The 24291-nt window shown below is 52.7% G+C and overlaps 1 protein-coding gene across 1 annotated transcript; it reads left to right on the forward strand.

The window, feature by feature from the left end:
* The first annotated feature begins 904 nt into the window (after positions 1-904).
* AMN (amnion associated transmembrane protein) lies at positions 905-23757 on the forward strand. The gene is made up of 12 exons (XM_074909183.1): positions 905-1061; positions 4336-4454; positions 4570-4614; positions 13887-13974; positions 15439-15674; positions 17249-17386; positions 17468-17576; positions 18659-18741; positions 19719-19905; positions 20661-20835; positions 23202-23304; positions 23531-23757. The coding sequence occupies exons 1-12, from the start codon at positions 905-907 to the stop codon at positions 23639-23641; spliced, it is 1551 nt and encodes a 516-aa protein (XP_074765284.1). The 3' UTR covers positions 23642-23757.
* Positions 23758-24291: the final 534 nt, after the last annotated feature.

Below are 24291 nucleotides of genomic sequence, written 5' to 3' on the forward strand. Positions count from 1 at the left end.
TGCTGTCCTTTCTCCAAGCTGTTACTGCTGAGTATCCATGATTTATATTTTTTCCCCCCTCTATTAAAATACAGGACTCATTGTAGCTAGGATTCACCCCGAGAGTCCCCCGGGAGAAATTTGTGAGTGGTAATGAAAGTGCAGGAGGCTTCACCTTGAGAATATCTCTTGGCATCCAGCTCCCTGTGCAGAAAGTGCTGGCTGCATTTTGGCTGATGCCCAGGCTGAGAGCTGCTGCTCAGGAGCTTTTTCTCTTGGCAGTTCGTGGGCTGCACTGATGGTACCCATGGGACAGAGCTCCAGGCAGGGGCACCTCTGTGTTCCTCTCAGGGCACACTTGGGGCTGTGCCAGAGCATCCTGGGGCAGGAGCCCTGCTGCTCTTCTCACTCCTGCACTTGCAGCAGAGGTTGGAAGTGGCACCGACTGGATTAAGGTTTTGGGAGACAGGCAGAAGATTACCCAGGAGTGATGGATCCCTGGTCCTCACTCTCCCCTGCTGGAAGCAGGTGGATCCCTGGTCTACCCAGTTGGAAGCATGGAGGCTGGGGTGGGGACAGGCATGTGCTGTTCCCCTTCCTGTGATCCTAAATCCTTGCTGCTGTCAGGTCAGAGCTTCTTTGTGGTTTGTGACCCCTCCACTGAGGACCCTTCCAACCACTTCTCCAGTCTCCTTCTGGGCTCCTGTAAACCTTTGCATTTACAAATCTTCTGCCCTCACCCTGCTTGTACCAGTGTCAGCCAAAGGGTCCTTCCCAGAGTGGTGCTGAGCCCCCCAGCTCTCCCCATCCCATGGTGTGGTCCTCTGTCACCATCCCCACGCTGTCCCCTTCCCAGGATATCCTTGCTCTTCCCCTATCCTTTTCTGCTCCTAACACCCTTACAAAGACATGGGCCTGGAGCTGCATGCAGCATGAGGACAGGAATGGTGGAGTCCCTCCTCTTCCTCCTCTCCTCCTGCAGCCACGTGCGCTGGTACCGCTGCCAGCTGCCCCCTTCGGCTCCCCACAGCCTCAACAAAAGCAGCGTGGGGCTGTGCTGGCGCTGCCGCAGCGCACACCGGGTAATGAGCAAATCAGCTGGTGGCCAAAGTACAATTACAAGTCATAGCTGGGAGCTGCTCTCTTCCAAGTGAGCTAATTGAAAATACATTGAGACCATTATTAGTAATTATAAGGTAGCTGGCGGTCCGCTGGGGAGAGCAGTGTGGGATGTTTGTGATTGCCACCCTTTAGCAAGACCCAGGTGGGTGGATGGTGGGGTCTGGTGAGCCGAGCTGGGGGGACCAGTGGCTCTCCCAGGCTCCACATGGGTGCCAAGGAAGTGGGGAGCTTGGGAAAGGAGCTGAGAGCAAACCAGCTTCTGGAACTGAGCAAAGCTCTGGTTTGTGCTGGGGGAAAATCTGCCTCCTGTACTGTTTTACTCCCTTCTCCCCACATCCTCCTCCAGGCTGAGCCCATCACGTGCCCCCAGGAGGGTCCAAGGTCCGGCCGGGCAGGGCCCGTGGAAGTGAGGGCTGGCAGCCTGCTCCAAAATGAAGCGCCCGTTCTTCCTCCTCAGTGTCCTGCCGTTCCTTGGTGAGTACGCTTAGGGTTCAACGGCCATGACGAGCAGGGTGACCACTGGATGACTTCCCCATTTTGGGTGTGCTTTTGGCAAGCCTGTTTCGGAGCAGAGCTGCAGGTTCTGTCACTTCAGGCATATCTGTAACATAAATGGGAAAAGGCATTTCCAGTTGGACAGAGAGAAGGCAGGGGAATAAGGCTGGGGTTAGTGTATCGTGCCCCCTGCACCTCCACAGCTCGGCTTTTCCTGCTCATATGTGAAGCCAGCGACTTGGCACTGCAGGACACACTCTCTCTTGAATATGCATGTTGCTTTGATGTTCAAGGACTGCACTTCCCTGGAGATAAGGCTGATTAAACAGCATGCTGAGACTTCCAGGGCTGTGGAAGGTGCAGGAATGTATCAGTGCAGCTGTATGGAGGAAAGGTTTTGCAGCAGGAGGTTAACCTCTGTGGCTCCAGAGCCTCCGGCCGGAGGAGATGCTGCTGGTGCTGCAAACCATCGGTGTGGTGTGGTGTGAGCTCGCTGGACACAAAACCTTGTAGCTGTGGGAACATGAAGAGTGTGTGTGATAGGGCTGGCTAAGCCTTTCTGCTGGAGCTTTAACCTGTCTCCATTCCCCGACTTCCTGGGACAGGGGGGATGCAAGTCAACAAAGCAGGGGCAGAGCAACTTACAATTACCATCTGGGGCTTTTTTCTTTTTAAGCTCTTTTCAACTCCAAGCCAGCAAGGTGTGTGAACCCACAACACTGCTGTGTTTAAATCTGGCCAGCACCCAAGCACCATGCAGCCATTTGCTCACCCTCCCCCACCCCCGGGGATGGGGCAGAGAATTGAAGAGGTAGAGGTAAGGAGAGTCATAGGTTGAGGAAAAAAAAATAGTAATTGAAATAAAATAAAAATAATAATGGTAATAACGATAAAATATACAAAAGAGTAACACACAATGCAATTGCTCACCACCTGCCTACTGCTGCCCAACCTGTTCCCAGCTAGTGATCCTGGAGAAGATCCCAAAACTGCAATCCTGGAAGTGAGCCCCCCAACTTCCCAGCCTACCCTCATCTATATACTGAGTATGATGTTGTATGATATGGAATATTCCACTGGCCAATGTGGGTCTGTTGCTCTGGCTGTACTCCCTCCCAGCTTCTTGTGCACCTGCATGCTATCAAGACATGGGAAGTGGAAAGTCCTTGATTTCTTAGCAACGACTAAAAACATCGCTATATTATCAACATTCATCTTATACCAGATCTCATACTGAATCCAAACCTGTTTTAGCTACTAAGAAGAAAAATAAGTTCTATCCCAGCCAAAACCAGGTCAACTGCAAGCAGCTGCTTGGGTCCTGTTCTTATCACTGTTACAGTCTTTTTCCCTCTTGGGTGGGTTTTAGAGTGGATATGGGGCAGAGGGGTGTTTGCTCTGCCTGAGGGCTCCTACAGGCAGCTGAAAGCAGTGGCTGCAGCCTGACACTGGGCTGGGGGATCCCCCCTGCACCTTGCACCTGGGCTCCAGGCCCTGTTCCTACATTAGGACTTTCATTCTGGTTAAAAATACACTGTTTCCTCTTCACCCAGCCGTGGCTACATACAGAAAATGGTCTCAGCAGAGCCCCTGGCAGAGTCAGATGGTACAGCTTACACTCTGAGGTGATTGTTGTGTGCTGATAAAGCCTCTGCAGAACCTATTTAGCACAACTGGCCGCATCCCTCCCCATCATTTGGACTAGCAGGGCCCAGAGTTTCTGCAGTGCACCTCTCTCCACAGCTGGAGTCATTCAGACTTTCCTCCCTCCCCAGGTCACCATGCCCCCTCCTGCCCCCTTCTCCATCTGACCTCCAGCGTCCATCCCCCTCCACTGCGCTGTCCCTTCCACCACTGGCTTTCTACGTATTTCATAGTTTTGTGGGGTTTTCCCCTAAAGAAAAGGGCAGAGAGGTTTTTTGGTTGGGGTTTTTTTTTTTCCTCTTTTTGTCTTATAACTCACTTGTGCAAAGCCATTTAATTCAGGCTGATGGAGATTCATCTTCAGCTGAATGTGCACCTCCAAGCCAGGTCAGGAACAACGTCAGGCCAGGAGGCATGTGACCCCATTGCGCTCGTGCAAACAGAGTGGGTCAGAGTGGAAACCCACCTCTGCCATGGCCCGGCCCCAGCCAGTGGGCTCATTGCTGCAGGGACGCATGGGCAGGACCGCTGCTGTCCCGGCAATCCCCATGGGGAAGACCTCTATTTCCCAACCTGCTGGTGCCTCAGGCTGCAGGGCACTGCTGAATCCTCCCTCTCCAGCCCGTATTTTGTTGTACATGTCCTACAGCAAATGCCCTTTCTCCTCTCACCCTGTCCTCATGGTCCTGCCGGCCCTGCATGCCCACTCCATATCTGCTGGAAACACTGAGGTCAAGGGGTCTCTGCACATTTGATTAGTCTGAGTGGCAACAAAACCCACCACAGTAAATGTTTAGGTACCAGATGTATCACTCTTGCCCATTGCCTGCAGGACTGTCCTGCCTTCTCTTTGCCTGCCAAGTATTTCTCCCTTGCTCTTCCTACCTGTGTGAGTAAAAACCATCACCCAGCCAAAAAAATCTCCTGTGCAGAGCAGGGCTGTGACTGCTCAACTGGGAACATGCAGGGGCTGCTCTTGGGTGGAAAATCACCAAATCTGGCCCAAAAGGGCCAAGGCATCCCATAGCACATCTCAGAAAGGGCTCCCAGTGCCTCCTGTGGACTGGGTTACACTGGTTTCCCTGCTCCTCCCAGGTGCTGTTGCCGCCATGTACAAGCAGTGGATCCCCAACACCAATTTTGAAACCGCCTCCAACTGGGATAAAGGCAGAGTCCCCTGTGCCAGCAACGTGGTTCATTTTCAGAAGAATGAGGTATTGGACATTTTAAATTTTTTTCTGTTTTATTTGTTGCAAAATGCCATTAGGCATTGGAAAAGCCCTTTATCTGCCAGGGGAAAGCCTACTTTTATTTTCACTTTTCTTACAGGCCATCTCAGTCTTTGTCAGGTCTCCCCATGCACTGACGGACATGGTAAGGCAGCGTGCGGTGGTGCCGGGAGGGGGGGTGAGCGCAGAGTCAGTGTGGGAGCGGTGCCAGCCAGGTGGCACCTTCCTCTGTCCCCCTCTCCAGGGACTTTGACATTCTGCTCCATGGTCCAGCCAGACCGAGGATGCCTCAGCTGGGGCAGCGGTCAAAAATCACAGCAGCCCTGGTCTCTCTGCACCATGGAGAAGAAAAGCCCATTTCTGGGCTTTTTTCTTTTTTCACTCCTTAGGGGAGATGGGGGAAAGCACCCCAAAACCACTTTCATTTGGAAGAAATTAATTTTTTCCCCTAAAGGAGGGATAAAACACCCTCCCTAGGACTGAGACCTTGGTAGTAGCTTATTGAGGAGCACCATGGCATTGCCAGCATGGAGCAGGCTTTAGCCCCGGGCAGAGGCTAAGTGAAACTGACATCAAAATATCTTGAAATGAAAACAAACTGCTCTGGGAAATCCCAAAATGTTGCTCAAGAAATTTTCTTTCGAGTGCTATTGGATTTTATATTTTTCTGCGGCATTATTAGCCTGGCTGTGGCAAGACAGGTACGACACCCTACTGAAATGCGTGTGTTGAGTGACATAAGATGGGGTGGATCTTGTCTTGGAGGGGTTTCTGATCAACCCAGTGTCCCCTCAGAAGAGGAGCCATGCCTGGAGCAGGCTGACAGGCAGCCATGAAAGCATGGGGTCTTAATCCCTATGGTTTGGAGGGTAAAAATTTAACAGGGAGGAACTAAAGGGAAAAGCAAACCCACTGCCCCAACGCACCAGTGTGGGACGCATCAACAGCAACCTCCATCCCAGCACCGTGACAGCACAAAACGGGCTTGATCCCATTTGCAAAAGTTCCTCCCCTGGACAGGACAAGCTTGTGGCCAAGCTGTCTCTCTTGGTTTTAGGGCAGCTTTGCTCTTTTATTGGTCATTAAATCCAAACAAGCTCTTGAAATTTATGTGGTGTGATTTGTTCAGGCTGTCTATGCCACTAATAGTTTTGATGCTTTAATAACGCCATGCACCACATTTAATCCCGCTACAAATATTTGGAGGAGTTACTTTATTTATATGGCATTTTAAATATGAATTTTTGAAGGAAAGAATGTACTGGGGAAATATGTACAAATATAATGTAATAAGTGATGTGGAATTTACACAGAGAAGAAAAGAGCAAAATATCACTTTAGTAGATTTTATTTTACTTACAGATGAATGTATATTTCTAAAGTACTTTCATCAGAGGCCTGCAAAATGCATAATTGCAAAGCAGCGTTATTCATTATGGCATGAGCCTTTCACAACCGAGCTAGAGAGCCAAGCTGGAGAAGCCCTGTGGCTGGCTGAAGGAAAAGGAGGCACAGCACAACCTTTGCACAGCTGGTCACACCTGTGGCCATGCTGACCGTCTGCCAGCTGCGCTGGTGGATGTTTCCTATCATGACAGAGTGATGGAGTCAGGGTGCTGGAACAGCCCCAAACTCATCCCCATCAGAGGATCCAGCAGTCCTCGCAGGAGCCCCCGGGGACCATCTGCTGCCCTGGGGTTTCTCCAGGACCCCGCTGCTGTCAAACACTTGTGTGGGCTCCAGGCTTACAGTGACTATTATAGCCTGATTGTGGGGCAGGGTGAGAGGAGGGCTGGGGGGCCCACAAGGGAATAAATCATGGCAGCAACACCGGCTGTGAGAATGTAGCACCATTCCCCTCCAGCCAGGGGCTTGCCCCGCTGCACTGAATTGCACCTCCTGTGAGCAGCCAGGCTCGCCCTAGGCTCTAACCTGTGCTGCAGTTCACACCTTCCTTCTGCGCATCACTGCCCCAGCGATTTGCAATGAACTGTCCCAGCAAGTTTCCTAGCCTGGTGGTTAATATTTCTTTTTCGTTTCAGCTCAGCCACTTCCCTCTTGTGCGCTGCTGTCCTCTGTTGTCACCAGGTGATATGGGGGCTGCCAAGATCAGGGATGAAAAAAGAATGAAACCCAGCACCTGAGCCAGTCTGCCACTTGTGGGCATGGCATGAAATTTGGCAACTGAGTGGTTAGAAAATGAATTGGTTGTGAGGCTTTTTGCAGAGTCTGGGCCGCACCTGTTCGGCTGCCGGCCGCGCTGCGCCGAAGCATTAATCACTTAAATCAGCAGGAATACATTAAGCTTTAGAGTCGCCATGGAGATGCGATACAGCCTTTGGCCAAAAAAATAGGAGAGCATTGCTCGCTATAGTAGTGCAGGAGGAAATTCATGGCCAGGGGAGGGGCTGGGTTCTCATTGACTTTCATGAGGACGGTGCCAGCTGCGGCAGGCGCAGTGGGGGGATGCTTGGTGCTGGTGCCTTCTTGGTGGAAGGGCAGCATGAGACTTCCCATCCTGACTCCCCAGATGAGTGGAGCAAGACCTGGTGCGCCCAGGCGTCCTCTTGTGCCACTGTCAGCCTCCCCTAGGGGTATATATTGAAGGAAACACTTCTGTATGGTGTGCCCCCCAGCTCCCCTCCCATGGAGGCACAAGCTGAGTGCCGGGAGCTGCTTTCTTGGGAGGAGACCAGGGCTGTAGGGGCAGGCAGCCACCTCCTGCTCAGAGGAAGCCCATTTATCACCCAGTTTGGAGGTTATTTGGTCTGAAGTTTTGAGTGGGTTCCTAATTCAGCCACACACTAAGACCAAATCCAGTTTAAGTGTAAGTGACTTTGAAGCACAACCATTGTGATTAGGCTGGATTTTCTATGGTTTTTAGCTGCCTAAAGGTGCAGATCAGTGTTTAGCTGGCTTTCAGAGGTGCCTGGGGATAAATCTGCAAAAAAGATAGAGAAATGGAGGTGCTCAGTGTGGTGGTGCCTGACATGGATGTTCCAGGACAAGGTGGGTTTTGGCTTCGCTTGTCTCCCTGCTGAGGGAGAAGGGCTCCTTCAAGGGGTTTGGACCCTCTGACTATGGCTGTGCTTTCACAGGTGGCCAGGCCAGGGCATGGATGCGGCTGCAAGCCCATCATTTGCCTGGATAACACCAGCCCTGGTGCAGTTTGTGCCCTAGCTGGCCAACACTGCAGCAGGGATGGATGATGCTATTTGCTATTTTTGGGGTGGCAGGAGTCAGGTTTAACCACGTGAGCAGAGCAGACTCGCTCAACCCCTGGTGGTGCCATGGTCAGGGCACTGGTCAGGGTTATTCAGCAGCACCAATGTCACCTTTCCAACTCTGCCCTATCACTGAGCCCTGGCACAGTGGCAGCAGCTGCCTGTACCTTCTCCCTGACCGCCCAGTGAGGGGCCGCAAAGGCTGGGTGAGGGTCGGGAGCATGCTGGGTGCTGGGGTCTAACCAGGGATGCCTCGCTCAGCCTTATATTTTTAGCTGCCTAATTGCGAGAGCAGAATGTACTCAGCTTTGCTGCAGAATGCTCCCTCTCGGTTTCTGGCAGAGATTGATCTCGAAATGCCAATTGCTCTCCAGGGGCACCGGCTCTAATGAATTGCCACAGTTTTTGCTTGTCCCAGGCACTGGTGCTCCCTTCCCCCTCTGCTTCCCAAACAGCAGGGTAATGGGACACCCAGAAAAGGGATTATTTTTCCTTCTCCTGAGATGGATGTAAAAAATTTCATGGGTGTGTGTGTGTGCATGTGTGTGTGCCAGCACATAATTACAAGCCCAAATCCTGCAGGCTTTTCTCTGGCAGCATTCCCACTGAAGGTTTGCCCTAGGAAAGGAGTGCGGTAAAACAGCCTTTTACAGTTGCCTCCCTGAGTTTATTTGCTCCTTGCAGGCTAGTTTCCGGCAGAAGCCGTTATTAAAGCCTGTGACAAGCGGCGCAGCTTGCTGGCATCCCAGGCTGGAGCGGATGTTGGGCAGATGCTCTGTGGACCGGCTGCCATCCCTTGCTGCTGGGGATGGCTCCCCTCCCTGCACCTTGAGCTGCTTTCCAGCTCTCTGACCTTGTCTGTGGAGGGAAGTTCAGGAAAATGAGCTGAACCTGAGGTACATCTGACTAAGGGATTTAAGCCTCTGTGTGATTTCTGCATCTGTAACTCAAGTGTCTTGGGTTGGTTTACTTTAGTGTGCTCCCCAAGGGGCTCCTGATGTCCCTGAGTCTCCCTGGAACACCTGATTTCTGCACCCTGCTGGGAACTGTTTGGCTCCACATCTGGAGGTGTGCACTGGGGAACTGCAGTCGAATTAAAGGCCTTTTGGGGCCCTCATGGCTTCTGTTGGGGTCTGTGGGGTGGTGTGTGCTGGCCAGCACCTGCATGGGATGACCAGGACCTGCAGCTCTTCTGCGTGATCTTTTGGGAACCCCATGTGCCAAGCCACCCCTGTGCCAGGGGATGTAGTAGCAAGGCCAGCTTGGGCAGGTGATGTGGGGAGCCCGCGCCATGAAACGCAACAGAAAACGTGACAAGCAGACATGGCAGGGGAACCAGCTCCTGCATTAATGAGAGCACAACTGCACTGCTGCCCGAGGACCCTGCCTTGCAGGAGGGGAGGCAGGGATGCAGGCAGGGGAGAGCAGCCAAGCACCTCATTAGCTTGCTGGGACTGATGCTGACATGATGATGTCCCACTGGCACACTGCTCTTTGCCTGTACCCCTGCCTGCTCTGGGGGCAAAAGCAGAGGGACAAGTTATTGCTGGGAGCAAAGGAGGGCTGGTGTGCTGCTTCTGCCTGCCACTGATGGGGCTCGCAGAGAGGACCACTAGCTTCTGTGCCCTGGTCCACACTGTGCCAGCCTGTCTGAGTGTGGGTTTTATGGGGATAAAAACTGTTTCTTGCCTGGTTTCCTTGAGATGCTAAAGCCCTGATTCTTATGGGGGCAGGTGCCTGGGCAGGGAGCTTCTTGGGCAGAAAAGTCCTAGTACAGCAGCAAGTCACCCTCCTCGGCTCACCCAGAGGTCTCAGGGTGGACACAGGTGGTGTCTTGCTGGCTTCTTTCATGGGGGATCTGGAATAGCTGGTGTGAGATCAGGGGCCATGGCAGGACCAGGCCAGATCTGGCAGTGGGCTGGGGACAGGGGGTGATGTGTGTGGCTGGGAGCGAGGACTCTGGCCTGAGGATGCAGGTGGGAGCTTCACCCAGGCAGGAAAGCGAGTGAATGAACCCCCGCTAATGAACTGAAGAAACCCTGCAGCAAGTAAGCCCCTGGCAAGGCTCCAGAGCTGTCAAAGGGATTCACCTGCAGATGAATCTGGCCCCGTGCCTTTCTGGGGCCTTCAGCCAGCCGCTGGATCCCACCCAAGCACCCGCATGCCCAGGTGCACTCAGACCCCCCAGCTCCAGTGGGCATTGGGAAAACCCCCGCTATTCCCACCTGTGCACCGCAAGGGGCAGGGGCTGCCTGCCTGCTGCCCCGGCTGCCTGCTGCCATCTGGGCTGCCACTGCCTCAGCAAAGCAGGCCTGGGAGCGATGACATAGAAATCATTTTCCTTGCACATTAACACCTCTGTGGGTTACAGCACTCCATGTTGGAGAAATAACCTCCTTGCATCCTACCCCAGTGATGCTTTACAATGGGGTGCCACTAGCACCAGCGCCAAAGCCCCCCCTGGGCTGGGTGCTGGGCGAGGGAATGGAGCCAGTAGCCACACGCAGCCGTGATGGCTGCTGACCTGCTCCCTGCTGCACCCATGGGTGCAGCGCTGCAGAGCCCAGCGTGCCCGGGCAGTCTCAGCATTGCACGGTGGCAATGGTGGCGCTGTCTCACCCGAGCCAGGAATTCAAATGTACTGATGCTGCGAATTAAAACAAGGCTGGGGAAAGAGCTGGCTGCAATCACAAGCACCCCTCATCCAGGTTCAAAGCCGAAGTGGTACATTGCTCCCCGCACTGATGACGGTGACGTGCCAGTCACACTCAGCCCAATGCTCATGAATCGAGCAGAGCCGGGCTGTGTAGGAGGCCAGTTCAAAGCCATCCACTTCAAAAGCCACTTCTCAGGTGTTTGGGTTTTTTTTTCTTTTGCAATTTGGAGATTAGTTTCATTTTCACTTATAATTGGGGCAGTGGGATTTCTTCTCTGTGGTGCAACGCTGGAGTTGGAAATATGGTGACTGTGGGCTGAGAGCCACATGGGGTCTTTCCTCTTTTTTTTTGCTGACTTCGGTGAGAAAAATGATGACTGTGTTTCAGTTGTCATTACACTTGATAATGATGACCGAGGAGATAAGTCATTTACCAGTATCAGGGATGGGAAATGACTAATGGGACTCTAAGCTTGCTGTATTAATGGCTCCAGAGTACAGGTTGGCAGAAGCAAGGGAAAGCAGATGAAACTGCCAGCTTTTTGGCTCCGGTCCTTTGGTACATGTCATTGATCAGTTCAAAATGTACTTGGAAAGTGGCCCAGCCTATATGCAATTTCTATACTAAACTCCCAAATGCAGAAATTCACTGCCCAACCAGAGGCTCCATTTGTCCTCTGCAGTGAGCTGAGACTCTTAACTCATGTTAGGAAAAAAAGGTGGTGTGAATTATTTACAAACTGAGATCCACTGGATGATGGAGCCACTTCTGAGCTGTGGCCCAGTGGTGTGCATACTGGGGAGGGCTGGGTGTGGATGGGCAACATGTCCACCTTGGTGGGCAAGAAGCTGTAGCTGCAGTGGCCAGCCTCAGAAATTCCTGCTACGAAGCAGGACTACAGGGCTCTTCTTGCACTTATGTTTGTGGAGATGAGGTGAGTTCATCTCCCAACTCACATTGCATTGTGTTGCATTTTAAGTGCAGGGCTGGTGCTAGCAGCATTTGGGCAATCCCAGAGTGTGAAGGTTCCAGCAGCTGGAACACTGTGTGTGCTGTGGGACTCTCATTTCCCTGCCACACTCACACAGACATCTTCCTCTGGGCTTGGGAAATCCAGCCAGCCTGGGGTTTTGGCCTTGGTGGTGGAGGGAGATCTCCAGTGGTAGCTGGAGAATCTGCATCTTCTCCAGAGAGCCCAGGGGCCAGTGTCCCCAGAGCCCTGCACAGGCGCAGCAGGTGTGCGGCAGGTTTAGCACAAGGCATTGCTCCTCACCTCTCCCTGTGGGAAAGATGGGTGCAGGTGCTGCTGACCCTGTGACTGTTCTGCACCCCATCGAGCCCCTGCTCACCTGGGCCCTCCCAGGCACAGGAGCACACAACCTCGGTTGGTCATTGGACCAGCGTTTGCAGAGCAATGTGTGCACACCTGTGTGTATCTCTAGCCAAGCAAGCCCACCTCATCCCTGCTCTTGCCACACTGAACTCAGCCACACCGTGTAAATCCTCACCGGGTTTTCCTTGCTTTGCTCTATGCATAATGTGTGCACACAATGCTCTTGCATTGCTCCCTGGAGCAGTGTGAGTGATGCAGCTTACAAATGTAAGCACATATTTGTCTAAGTATTGTCTCTGTCGCTTTTTCCTCCCCCCTAGTTAATTTGTGAAGATCTGAATGAACAATCCCCTGGACAGGAAAGCTCATTGTGTCCTGCATAGCCACCACAGGGCGTCTGGGAAGCTCTGACCCACAACCATAGTCAAAGTGTTTGGTAACTACAGGGAAAAGTGCAGGCAGGGATGAGAGCAGGGACTCCCCAACCCAGTGGTCTTGATCCAGCCACAACACTCACAAACACCAACTTCTGCAGCCTGGGAAAGCAATCAGAGGCCAGTCAGTCATGGCCCTGCTGAGTCACCCATCCCCATCACCAACAGCTGCTCTCTGATTTTTCTTCCACCACCCAAAGATCCCTGCAGCTATGGGCCTGAGTGCCCACAGGAGACTGCCGTGGTGAGCTGGTACCCTGTGCTGATGAAGCAGTCCACTGCATCCCATCCAAAAACCCACCCTGAGCAGTTCAGCTGGACCCCAGCAGCCAGCTGGCCACACTCTCTGCTTGGTCCCATCGTGCACAGCTGGCTGCAGGGTGGCAACCTGCAAACTGGGCAAGAGGCAGCAGTGAGGGGCTCCAGCCTGAAATAGCCCAGCGGGTTTGGGACAAGGTACCTGGCCAGCAGTGCTGCTGGTACCTGCCCTGGGTATAGGCTTTAGCTGACTGCTCCGAAGTGTCCCATCACCCATTCCTTCATGGGCTCACAGGAAAACAAGGCAGGGCACTTCTGAAATGAAGAGGCTAGTAGCATAGATCTTGCCCAGCTCAAAACAGGCCAAATTCTGAGCCTCAGAGCATCACTAGACACAACTTTTACATCTGCAGCTAAAGGGCATGTTGCCATTTGTAGCCTGGCAGGCCTTTCAGCCTCTTTCAGTGCTTCAGTGCTGGAAAAATCAGCTTTACTCAAGAGTAATAGAAATGCAGAGAACATGATGGCATGGTTTCCAGTTAGGCATGACACATGCAATGATCTCATGGAGCAGTGTCCATAGGCAAAGGCTTCTTTCTTCCTGGCTGGTGGGGAGATTCCATACCCTTAGGGCAGATGTTTCCCTGACCTCAGCTGTTCACCTTGTCATCCCCTCTTGTCCAGCCCAATGTACAACATTGCTGGCTCCGAAGAAGATGGTGCACAAGAGCACTCAGTCATGTGCCACGGCCTGTCCCAGAGTTGGCAGTGCCAACTGGTGACCTGGGTGGCCACAGCTTCTTGCTGAAAGGGCTTTTGTGGCAGAGTTGTGCCTGTTGATGTTTGTCCTTGTGCCCCTGAGCAGAAGCCTGGCCAGGCTGAAGCCAGGCAAATGTGGTGACCCTGACTACCTGCTGGTAATGTCCTACTCAACAAGAAGAGGGTCTAGCTATGGCAAGCTGAGCAACCAAATGCTGCTGTGTGCTTTCATTAGCTTGCACCGAGTGTAAATCCACTAGCTAGCACCTCACCAAGCATTGCTTGGGCCCCTGAGTTACTTTTTTTTGGGCAAGCACAGCCCCTGGAGGTGGGAACACGTTAACTGAGGGCAGCTCTGGGCTTACAGAGTAAGGTTGGGTTTTTCATGGCATACCAGCGTATAAAGCCATTCCTGAGCTGCTGAGAGTGTGTGCAAGAGGAGGAAGGAGCCGTCAAAAGAGTTTATTTTGCTTTTTCCTTGTTCTTGCTGATCTGCACGCTTTGTGCTTTTCTGTGTTACTGGAAGATAACGCCAAACTGCCTCTCCCTATTGCAGCGTCCCCATCTGTAAAAACAGGAGCCGATACTTTCCCATTAACACTGGGCACAGCGAGGGTAACTCCTAATGACTGTAAAGTGCCTCAGCGACAGGAAGTGTAATAGGCAGCCTAATAATTAGCACTGTTCCTTGATTACAAGCCTGGGTGGCTGGCAGCAGGACTGCACAGTAATACTCTGAATCCTTCGTCTAGTACCTGCCCCTGAACGGAGAATTTGTGCTGGCATCTGGTGCAGGATTTGCAGCTTTCGATGGCAGCTGGGATCCAGGCTGTGACTCAGGTATTTTGTGCCCAAACCATCACCCCATCGCTCCTTGATTAATCATGCAAATTCAACCCAAACGCTTCTACAAAGGTCTTTGCTGTCCCACAAGTGAATCACTCCATTTTTAATACCTACCTTTTCTTTGATGACCTCCCTCACATCAGATCTTTTTTTCCTGCTAGATCACCTGTCTTCTAAAAAAGTAATTACAGTAGGGAAGTCCTTGAAGTTGTAGCAGAGGCAAACATTGTTTGTATTTTACCCTGCCTATTAAGCATGTAGCCACATCAAAGCCTTCATTTTCTTTGCCATGGTATTTCTAAAGAAAACTGGTTAGGAATTACACACCGGTGAACTGAACTGCAGCCATCACCATGAGCTGGCCTTTGGCCCCATTTTGGTGCATTTTGGTGGTAAAGCATCCTTCCCTCCTCTCTTAGCCTCCAGCCCAGTTTTGCTGAGACTGAGACAGCAGGTTTGTTTCATTGGAGTCTGTTCTTAGTCTGAAAGCTGTTTGTTAGGGAGATGTATTTTGGGTATTTAAGAGCTACCTAATACTTTCAGTGGCAAGTGACTTTTAACTCCAGCTGCAGGAAAGGAAGAATACAAGCAGAGCAACTGTGCCTGTGCTCCAGCTGGCAAAAAAAGAAAAAAAAGAGAGAAGGAGCCCAAATAGGTCTGCCCAGGGGAAGGACTGTAGCATGAGCCTCTCTGGAGCCACTCCAAAATCCTTCATCCCCATCAATTTTCTGCTTTGGGGCCATTTGCCCCTCATCAGGGCTGATCTGTCAGCTGTGCTTTGCACTGAGCTTTTCCTGCTGACCACGTGCTGCTCCCCTGAAATCAACAGGTGTTTCTGGGCAACTTTCACAAATGAATTTTTTTAAAGCATGATTTTAAAATGAATGCAAACAATTCAGTCAATAAACACCTGCATGCGAGTTGAATCATTAGACCTGTGACCACCAGGGAAAGGGTTAATAGTTAAATAATTAATGGTTAAATGAGGCACTGGTTTTGGGGTTACCCACTGCCAGGAACAGGGCTGGTCACATTTCTGCAGGCTGGCTACGCTACTTGGAAACTGGGACATGAGTTATCATACTCATTTTTATCCAGTTTCTCTGTTACTCAGCATCTGGGCAGCTGGTTTCCTCCCTAACTGTAAGGGTGAGCTTTAAGGAAGCAGGGAAGGTATGTCCTGCGGGATCTGGGGCCAGAGGCCTGCAGCCAGCAGGGGGGTTTGGGCTGAGCTGCTGAGACTCCAGCCCTGAGTGCTGGAAAGCTTTGCTGAGCTCCAGGAGGTGCTGGCAGCGGTTCCTCGCAGGGTGATGCCAGGCCCAGCCCTTCGCTCCTTGCCCGCGGGTGAGCTCCTCCGCTCTGGGACAAGCACTGCCTGGTTTTACCAACCCAGATGTGTTCACTGGGGCTGTGGATTTAGGTCTGGATCAAGCTCAACCGTTTCTGTTGCTTTTCTAGGTGCAACAGTGAGGTTCACTGATGCCAAGCACCACGCCTGGTTCAACCCCACACTGTGGCAGGCTGTGACCCCCAGCGGGGAGCTCGAGCCAAGCGGGCGCATCTTTTCTGTGGACGAGGAACGTGTCCCGTGCCACTACGATGATGTTATCTTCCAGCCCGAAACCTCCTTCCGGGTAAACGTCGACTCATCGCGGCGAGTGATTCATCTCCGCAGCATCTCTCTTATGGGGCAGGTAATAATGTGGGGCTGATGAGAAACAGGCTCAACGCCTCCTCATCATGGCCCCAAAGTAGGTCAGGAGAGGAAGGACCAGCCGGGGATGGAGGAGTGGCGCTGCGTGGGGAGATGGGGTACTCCCACAGCGCTGCAGCTTCATGGGCTGCTGCTGCTGCAGTGGACAGTATCCATGATTTCTTTACTGATTTGTTACTGCCTCCCTCCCTGCGGAGTTAGGCTGTCTCACTATTCACTTTAAAAAAACCAGGTGAATGTGCATGGGTCAAACCACGAGCAAATGACATCTTCTCCGGCACCCAGGGGCTGCCCCCTTCCCAGGCACGTGTCTGCAACTGCTCTGCTCAGGGACCCTCTGGGGACACTTCCCTCCACTCCCAACCTTAACATGGCCCGTGGCCCAATGACTATCTCCCAGCTTTGCTTCAGTACTGCTCTTTAATTGATTGGAGGGATAATTATAGAAAAGCTGGCAGCGTGCTGTGATTCAGCCCAGGAATCAGGCACATGGCAAGCCCCATCCCTTGCTGGTCAGAGGAGTGAAAGATCACAGGCGCTGCAGCAGTAAACACAGGCTCCTTCCAGGAGTGGGGGATGCAGCATACATTTAATAAGTTATTTATTATTTCTACTGCTGCACTGCCTGGGATCTGCCATTTCGGGGCCAGGCATTAGGTAACTGCTTTTTGAGTAATAAACTCAGTCGGTGTCCAGGCAGGTGCAGGCGAGTCTGTACAAAGCAGCGCCACAGCAGAGCTCACCATGGGTGCATGTAGCCCCAGGGACGCAGAGGTGGATGGTCTTGGGTGCTTGGAGTGATGCCAGTCCTGCTGATGCCTGGGGACTGCCCCATGGCACATCAGCCCCCCCAAACCCACCCCCCAGGGACTGCAGCTGGCTGTGCCCTGGGGCGGAGGCTGCTGCTGAGCCATGAGATTGGAAGGAGAAGGTCCTCTTTATCTTTGGGATCACAGTGTAATTCCTAAAAACTGACCTTATAAGTTACTTTGCCCCTTTGTAGCCAGCCTGCTCCTTGCTCTGTGTGGGATATTTTCACCCCAGAGCCTGAGAAATCCTCCTGTTGTGCCAGGGCATGGAGAAGCCTCCTGTGGAAGACAGCAATGAGGGAATTACGGCTTGGCAGGACACGGCTGGTCAGCCCAACTCAGCCTTTGTTAATGCTGAGCCCACTGAAACAATTCCCAGACTGAAGAAAAACACCTCAGATCCAGCCTCTTCCTCCCAGAAATTAAAAGCTGATAACTTGAATTCTCTGGGCCAGCAAAAAGAGGGAAAGCAAGAAGAAAAAAATGGCCAGCATCTCATGATTTATTTGTGGTCCTTTTTTTTTTTGTTTGTTTTAAATGAGAAAGGATTTTTCTGTTGGCTCTGTGGAAAAGCCAAATGGGTGTATTGGCATGACTTTCCTGCTGCACTCACAACCAGCAGTTGGGGCTGCCCCAAGCTGGCTGTCAGACGTGGCACCGGGTGTCCAGGCGGCACAGCTGGGTGCCTGGGGACAGAGCTGGGGCCTGGCTGGGCATACCCGCTTTGCTGCTCTTCCCTGCACAGGAGCTCAGCAGCCCCGAGGCCTGGGCTGAGTACTTGCGGGGTCCCTTCGCCCCTCTGCAGTTTCATGGCAATGGCACTCTCCAGGTGACGGGCACCGGCTGTCCCGACAAGTCCGGCTGTGCCTGTGGGAACACCCCGGTGAGTCCTCCCATTGCAATTTAGGGGGGTCCCATTGGAATTTGTGGGGTGAGGGTCTGATGCTGCTCTACCCTCCTTTAGGATCTCCCCCGCATCTGCGCGGCCCTGCTCGAGGCGTCAGGGAGGCAGTGCCCAGCGCCAGCGTGTCAGAGCCCTTTGCAGCCCCTTGGCCACTGCTGTGGGGTCTGTGGTGAGTGGGGGGGCACAGGCCTATTCCTCCTCCCTGCCATGCCAGCTGCCCCAACCCCCTTCCTTTAGCTCCGCAGGGGAAAGCTGGGTGCGGGGGGTGCTGCTGGTCGTGGGTTGAAGTTTTGCTGTATCACTACTCCCATGGGTCCCATCCGCATCCCATGTGCCACCCTCCCAGGGCATCTCTCTGAAGCAGCAGCCTGGCTTTTGGGAGCCTGCTCTGAGTTGCAGCCCTTTGTCCCTGCCTCTGGTTTATCCTGTCAGGATGTTACACCTTGTCAAGCTAATAGGGCTCTGCTGAGTTTATGCAGCCAAAAATACTCAAAGGAAATGCACCTTTTTCACTGTAATGTCAGCTTTCCAACAGCAAGTTTGTTTCATTTCATTTAAAATAAAAGCATGCAGAGTGACAACATTCCCTCTGCAATGGGCGCTTCTCCATTAATCTACTTGGAAGGTTGCTATGAGGAATTTTTCATGCACAACTGTACCTAGATATTCGGTATATCGTATTTGGTATTTCATACCAGATTCATTAAAACAGCACCATATGTTTCTCCAACGTGCTCCTAAAAGCAGAGCCCCTTAAAGCCTTTGGAGAATTTCATATTTCAACAAATGCTGATTTGCATTTTTTCCAAGGAAAATATTCGACTCAGTGACTGCAGTGCAGTGGTACGGGGAGCACAGGTGTCCCCTCCTCTCCACCTCCCCTTCAAAGCCAGGGTAACATTGCTGAATCGCATCCTTGCAGTCCCCAAACCAGGTACAGGTACATACAGAGCTTCCCAACGGGGTATGTGGGAGAAAGATTTCCAGGGAAAGCTTCTCTCTGGAATATGGTAGAAACCAAAGGCCTTTCATCAAAACCAGTTAATAAAAAGACCAGCGAGGGAGTGAGAGGTTTCTTGGGGCAGGACTTCTCAGGCAGAGCTCTGGAGGCACCTCTCCTGCGCCCAGTCAGACCAGTTGCATGGAGGTACCCGACGGTCCCCAGTGTCTTTTGTGGCAATCAGAGTTGTGCTGCCATGGCAGGTCTGTGGCTGGGCTTGGTGACAATGTCTGTCTGTTCTTGGGCTGCAGGAGCCACCATTAACCTGGATTTCACTCCCGATTTTGACCTACAGAAGTACCGGGACAGACTGGTTGAAGCCTTGTTGAGCCAGGTACGTCAGCCTGCCAGATTGAGAGGGGCTAACGAAGCCACAAGCCACTGGCCACATCTGCCCGTGACTTGATGCTGGTGAGGCTGTCTGGGTGGACATGAGGTCCCGCTAATGCAGGGGGTTAAGCCTCATTCCCCATCACCCCCTATATTTGAGGTCTTGGATGTGCCAATTTGCCATGGGGACTGGTGCAGCCTCCCTCACTACCCACCACAGCCACGCTGCCCCTCTCAGTGTGGGGCAGGAGCAGCTGCCAACATGCAGATGGGTAAGGATGCAGCAGGGCTTGCTGCAAACTCTGGTCTGGAAAACACAGGCCGGCCAGGAGGTCAAGTCTAGATAACATGGGAGGTCAGCCCATGCGGCTGGGATCATGCAAACCTGCAGCAGGGGATCCTGTGGCCTCTAGGAGATGGCTCCCAACACTGGGCTGCTTTTTCATTCCCCAGTGGACAAGCACTGGGTGGGTAACTGGCACTGGTCAGCACTCAGATACGTGCTCTACAAGGCATCCCTCCATGCTGCTGCTTGTCAGACACAGTATGACATCCTTCCTCCTCGCTGGCAGCTGCTGGCGGAGGAGAAATGTTCTGAGTTACACTGAGAGGGTCAATATCAGAGTATTGCTCTATTGATCCCAAGATTAAAGCCTTCTACCTGCCCTCCTTACAGCCACATGTCTTAATACAGTGTTTAATAGGTGCGCTACATGAAACTGCTTTCTTGGTGTGCTCGCCTCTGCAGAGGAATGCTGCATGCTGGGTGCTGGTCACAGCTTGGAAGGGAGAGGAGATATAAACCTCTCCTTTGGGAAACGCAATGGCACTGCGGTAACAGGGATGGCAGCTCTGTGAAGGGGCTCACATGAAGATTTATAGGTGGGCCTTGCTGATGCATCCATCGTGGCTGTCTGTAGAGGTGACTAATTTCTGCCTCCTGCTCTCATGGCTTTATGTGTCTCCTTGTGTTTTGAAAAGCCCAAGTACGCCAGCGTGCGGATGGCCATATCCAAGGTGCACAAAGAGCAGACTTTCCTGGGAGTCATACCCCGAAGCTCCACTCCGCTCATCCAAATCGTGCTGATCGGTGATGGAGCAGGAGTGCAGACCAGCACCACGGTGGAGCAGCTGGCAGCAGACCTCATGGAGGACATAGCACAGCATGGTAACACTGCTGTCCTCCTCGGTGGGTCCCTGGCGGGTGCACCTAAACCCACTCCTGTCCAGAGCTCCTTGTCCTCTGCCAGCAGCCCACATGTCCAGCTGGGTTTTGAATGTCTCCAAGGGTGGAGACTCCACAACATCTCCCTGCAACCTGTCCTCGCATTTGACCATCTCTGCCATAAAACAGTTTTTTCTTACATTTAAGTGGAATTTAACATATTTCAATTTGCTCCCATTGCCTCTTGCCCTGTCACTGGGCACTGCTGAGAAAAGCCTGGGTCAGCACTCCATCTGTGTCTCACCAGGGCAGAGAAGAGGGGAAGGGTCACCTCTCTTCTGGCACCCACCTGCTGCCAGCCCTCCTCCTCATGCAGCTCAGGATATCATTGTCCTTCCATGCCAAGTCTGGCCATGGTCAGCCTGGTGCCCACCAGGACACCCAGGTCCCTCTCTGCACAGCTGCTTACCAGCCAGAAGGCTGCGTGTGGAGGCATGTAAGCTGGCAGATGCTGATGAGCATGTAGGTCACAGTCAGGGAACCTGGTGGTTGTTGTGTGAGTAGCAGACCCACATGGGCTTGTCCCAGTTGAGTCCACTCTGCTGTGTATCCCACCCCCCTGTCCCCAGGGAAAGGCGATCGATCAGGAGAGCAGTGCCAGACCCGAATGAAGGGTCTCTCTGCCCTGTGCATGAGGTGGTGTGGGGATGTGTTGCTCTGTCCAGTCCTCACCCCTATTTCTTCCTGTCCTTTCCCAGGTGAAGCCCTTGGCATTTCAAGTGGCAAAATGGAGGTGGCCACTGGCAGCACTTTCAGCAGGCAAGCAGGGAGCCATGCATTAAGCAGGATCATAGCCGGGACGGTCTTGGGGCTACTCTTCGGTCTCCTGTTCCTTGGAGGGATCCTCTTTCTCCACAGAAAGGGAAAGCTAAGGTAGGGATGGGGCTTCTGCTGGCAGCTTATTGTCAGGCTTCTCCTGCTTGGGGGCAGCTGTCACCCCATGCTGTCCTTCCAGCTAGCCTGGTGGCACAGGGGCACACAGTGCTGCCCAGAGCTCCCACAGCAGTGGGCATGGCCAGGCAGTCTGCTATACCCAACGTTACTGGTTCATAAAATCACAGAATGGTTTGGGTTAGAGGAAACCTTTGAAGATCATCTAGTCCACCCCCTCCCCTCCATGGGCAGGGACACCTTCCACTAGCCCAGGTTGCTCAAAGCCCCGTCCAACCTGACCTTGGACACTGCCAGGGAGGGGACAGCCACAACATCTGGGCACTCCATTCCACTGTCTCATCACCCTTATACTAAAGAATTTATTCCTTATATCTAATGTAAATCTACCCTCTTTTAGTTTAAAACTATTGCCCTCCTTGCTCCTCATAGTTTATTGGAGGTGAGGTGGCTGAAATGTACTTCTGTACTCTTGGAGTGGTACTTGGCTGGGAGGACTTGCTTCTTGGTGCCATGTGGCACGGTGTGATCTGGCAGGAATTGGGCTGTGACTCAGATGAAGCTCTGCACAGGCTGGTCATCCTTCCTGGGGAAATCTGTTCCTTGTACCTGTTAGTTTGTAGTCCTGCTGGGGGAGGGAGGGCTGAAACTGCCAGCTGCTCAATAGAAATACATCAAAATGATTTCAAGCCCTCATCCTGCAGCTTTGTAGCCATGAAAAAGTGTGTCAGTATCCAGAAACAAATGCAGCTTCTGGTGCATTAGTTGCTCATGATGAATGGAGAGTGGTGTGCAGGTTCTGGGGGCGTGATGGTGAGGTGCACAGCACCTGACCTCACCGTGGCTGGGAGCTGGTCCAAAATACCCTTCTTCATCAGCTTTTTCCTCACAGCTTGGAGTCAGGCTCCAGCAGTGAACAGGGCATCACAGCAGTGCCCACAGCAGGTGCGTGGGGCACCCATCCCTGCTCCTTGATCCTGCACCCGCCTTCACACAGGGCCCTGCCTCTCCCAAGGAGGGTTTTGCAGGGTGTCGTATGTCCTTGTGGGGGGGACTGTCCGCTGAGCCGCTGTGGCTCATGTCACCTACTTGACCGCAGGAAAACAGGACGAACCCTACGCTTTTTACAATCAGGGGGCAGGAATTGCTTTAATTTATGTGTGCAAGGTGTATTGGTGTCTGCCAGGGCATGCCAGCCATGTTGCAGGCTCACAGGTCAGATTGTTTCTTCCCTCCTGGTTCCTCTGCTGGGGTTTTCTTGCTGTGCAGCAGTGGCCGTGGCCAGGGATGATTACCCTGCTGCTTGGCACGTGCTGACATGACATTTCCTAACAATAAACCTGTGCCTTCATTTAATTTCTAAATAAAACTTCCAGCCCCATAATTGCTACTTGATGATTTATCTTCCACTGACACTTCTTTGGACGCTGGACAGGCCTTTGAAAACAGCTCCATCAGCAGTGGGAGAGAAGTTCGTGTAGCTACAGGAGACAGAGCTGAACCCGAGCTCAGGCCATGTCCCCAGCCGACCCGCTCCTGCTGCGTGTCCCCAGGTGGCTCTGGGGCAGGGCCCTCTCTGGCAGTGCTGCTGAGCATCGTGGAGGTGTCTGACACCAGCAGGGAGGCTGCAAATTGGGCAGGAGGCTCTGGGAACCTGCGAAGAGTCAGCCTCCATGCAGCGGAGCCATCCTGACCACCAGTGAAGCAGCAAATTTAGCTTGTTTCCACCAAAAAGGGCCTGGGCACAGCCTCCCTGCAGATAGCACAGCTCCTCCTATTGCATATATAGAGCCTGTGGTCACAGTGTTTAAGTATCAGTGGGCTCTCAGGACCTGAGGTGACATGTGTGGACCCACTGTTGAGCCCACCCACACCCTGTCTCTGGTGCAGGGGAGGATGCTAGGTAACTGGGACCCTTAGGATAAGAGTAATTAAGAAAATAATAAAAATATGATGGTGATTAAGATGATAAAATGATACCGTGATAAAAGTAATGATAAAAGTAATTAGTGCTTGTTGAGATTGCAGTGGGAACAGGTGTCAGCTCTGTGGCAATTCATTTTAGGCCACAGGGGGAGAGCGATGGCTCTCAAGTGAAGCCTGTGCTGGGGTTGTCTGCCTCTGACAAACTCTTCCTTCCAGGATGAAGGTCACAGACCGCCAGACTTAATGGTTTTTACTGGATATAGCATTTTTTCCCTGGGAAAGAGGACAAACATCCTGTTTCAGACACAGCCTGAAACTTTGCCCCTGTGTTTTCCCGTTCACCTCTTGAAGATGCAGGGTTTCGGCTGTGGGAGTTGCTGGGATGGGAAGGATGTGGTGGTGATGCCCAGGTCTCTCCCCAGGTTGCCCGCCCTGCGTCTCCCCCGGCCCTGGGACAGAATGGAGGAGCCAATGTCCCCCGAGCTGGCCAGTGACAGAGGCTTCGACAACCCCATGTTTGATGTGGTGAGTTGCCACTGCCTGGGCACAGGGATGCTCAGGGATGTGGGCAGGAGATGCCAGGGCCCCAGCCAGGACCCTCTCGAGCACTGGTGGAAGTGCAACACGCCAGGCCAGGAGGGGTTTGTGGGTCACCAGCTCCTCAGCTGCAGAGACTCGATGCTGGGTGGGTTTTGCTGAGGGCTTTGCTTCCCTTCCCCATCAGTTGCTTTTCCCTCCCTCACTGCTGCAGGAGCCACCAAGTGCTGACCCTGGAGAGGAGATGCCACAGGAGATGGTTCCCAAAGACCACCAGGTCTTCTACCTCAACCCTCTGTACGATGCAAGCGAGACAGAGACCTGATGGCATGGCCTTGTGCCAGGGGCAGCCACCACCTCCCTGGGGACATGGCCGCCTCTCCAGCCCTCACATCCCCTCATGTCACTCCTGGTGGGATCTAACCACAAGCGAGTAAATCCCATCTAAATAAAAATGTCTGCAGGATGAAGCAAACCACAGCAAACCTTCACTGTAAGGGCACAGCCACACAGGTACAGCCTCCCTGGTGTTGCTTCTGGGTTTTAAACTGTTTTGTAAGTATTGGTCCTTTTTAGTCAGTTCAACATTGAGCTTTGTGTCTTAGGCAATATCTGGGAAGTTCAGGTCTAATGCAGCACCTCATGCTTTAGCCAGCACGGTGCTGGATTTGCCCAGGGCACACAGCAGGTTGAAGGATGCATGATGGAAATGCAGTGCTCAAAAACATTTCAAAATGTGGCCTGGAGCCTTCAGGGCTTGGATCCTTCAGTTGGGTTTAAAAGGAGACTATATTGCTTTCCAGCAATGTGGTCAGTTCTGGGGGGAATCTCTGGGACCTTGCTCTGAGCTCTCTTGCACAAGGCGCTGTCCTGAGCAAACATTTCCCTCCCCATCCCCTCCACTGAGCCACCTGAACTTGCTCCTTCCCTCTGTGCCCAGGTGGACAGTTATAAGACCCTCTTGGCCCTATCTGG

This window comes from Athene noctua, chromosome 6 (assembly GCF_965140245.1).
Source record: "Athene noctua chromosome 6, bAthNoc1.hap1.1, whole genome shotgun sequence".
Taxonomy (NCBI): Eukaryota; Metazoa; Chordata; class Aves; order Strigiformes; family Strigidae; genus Athene; species Athene noctua.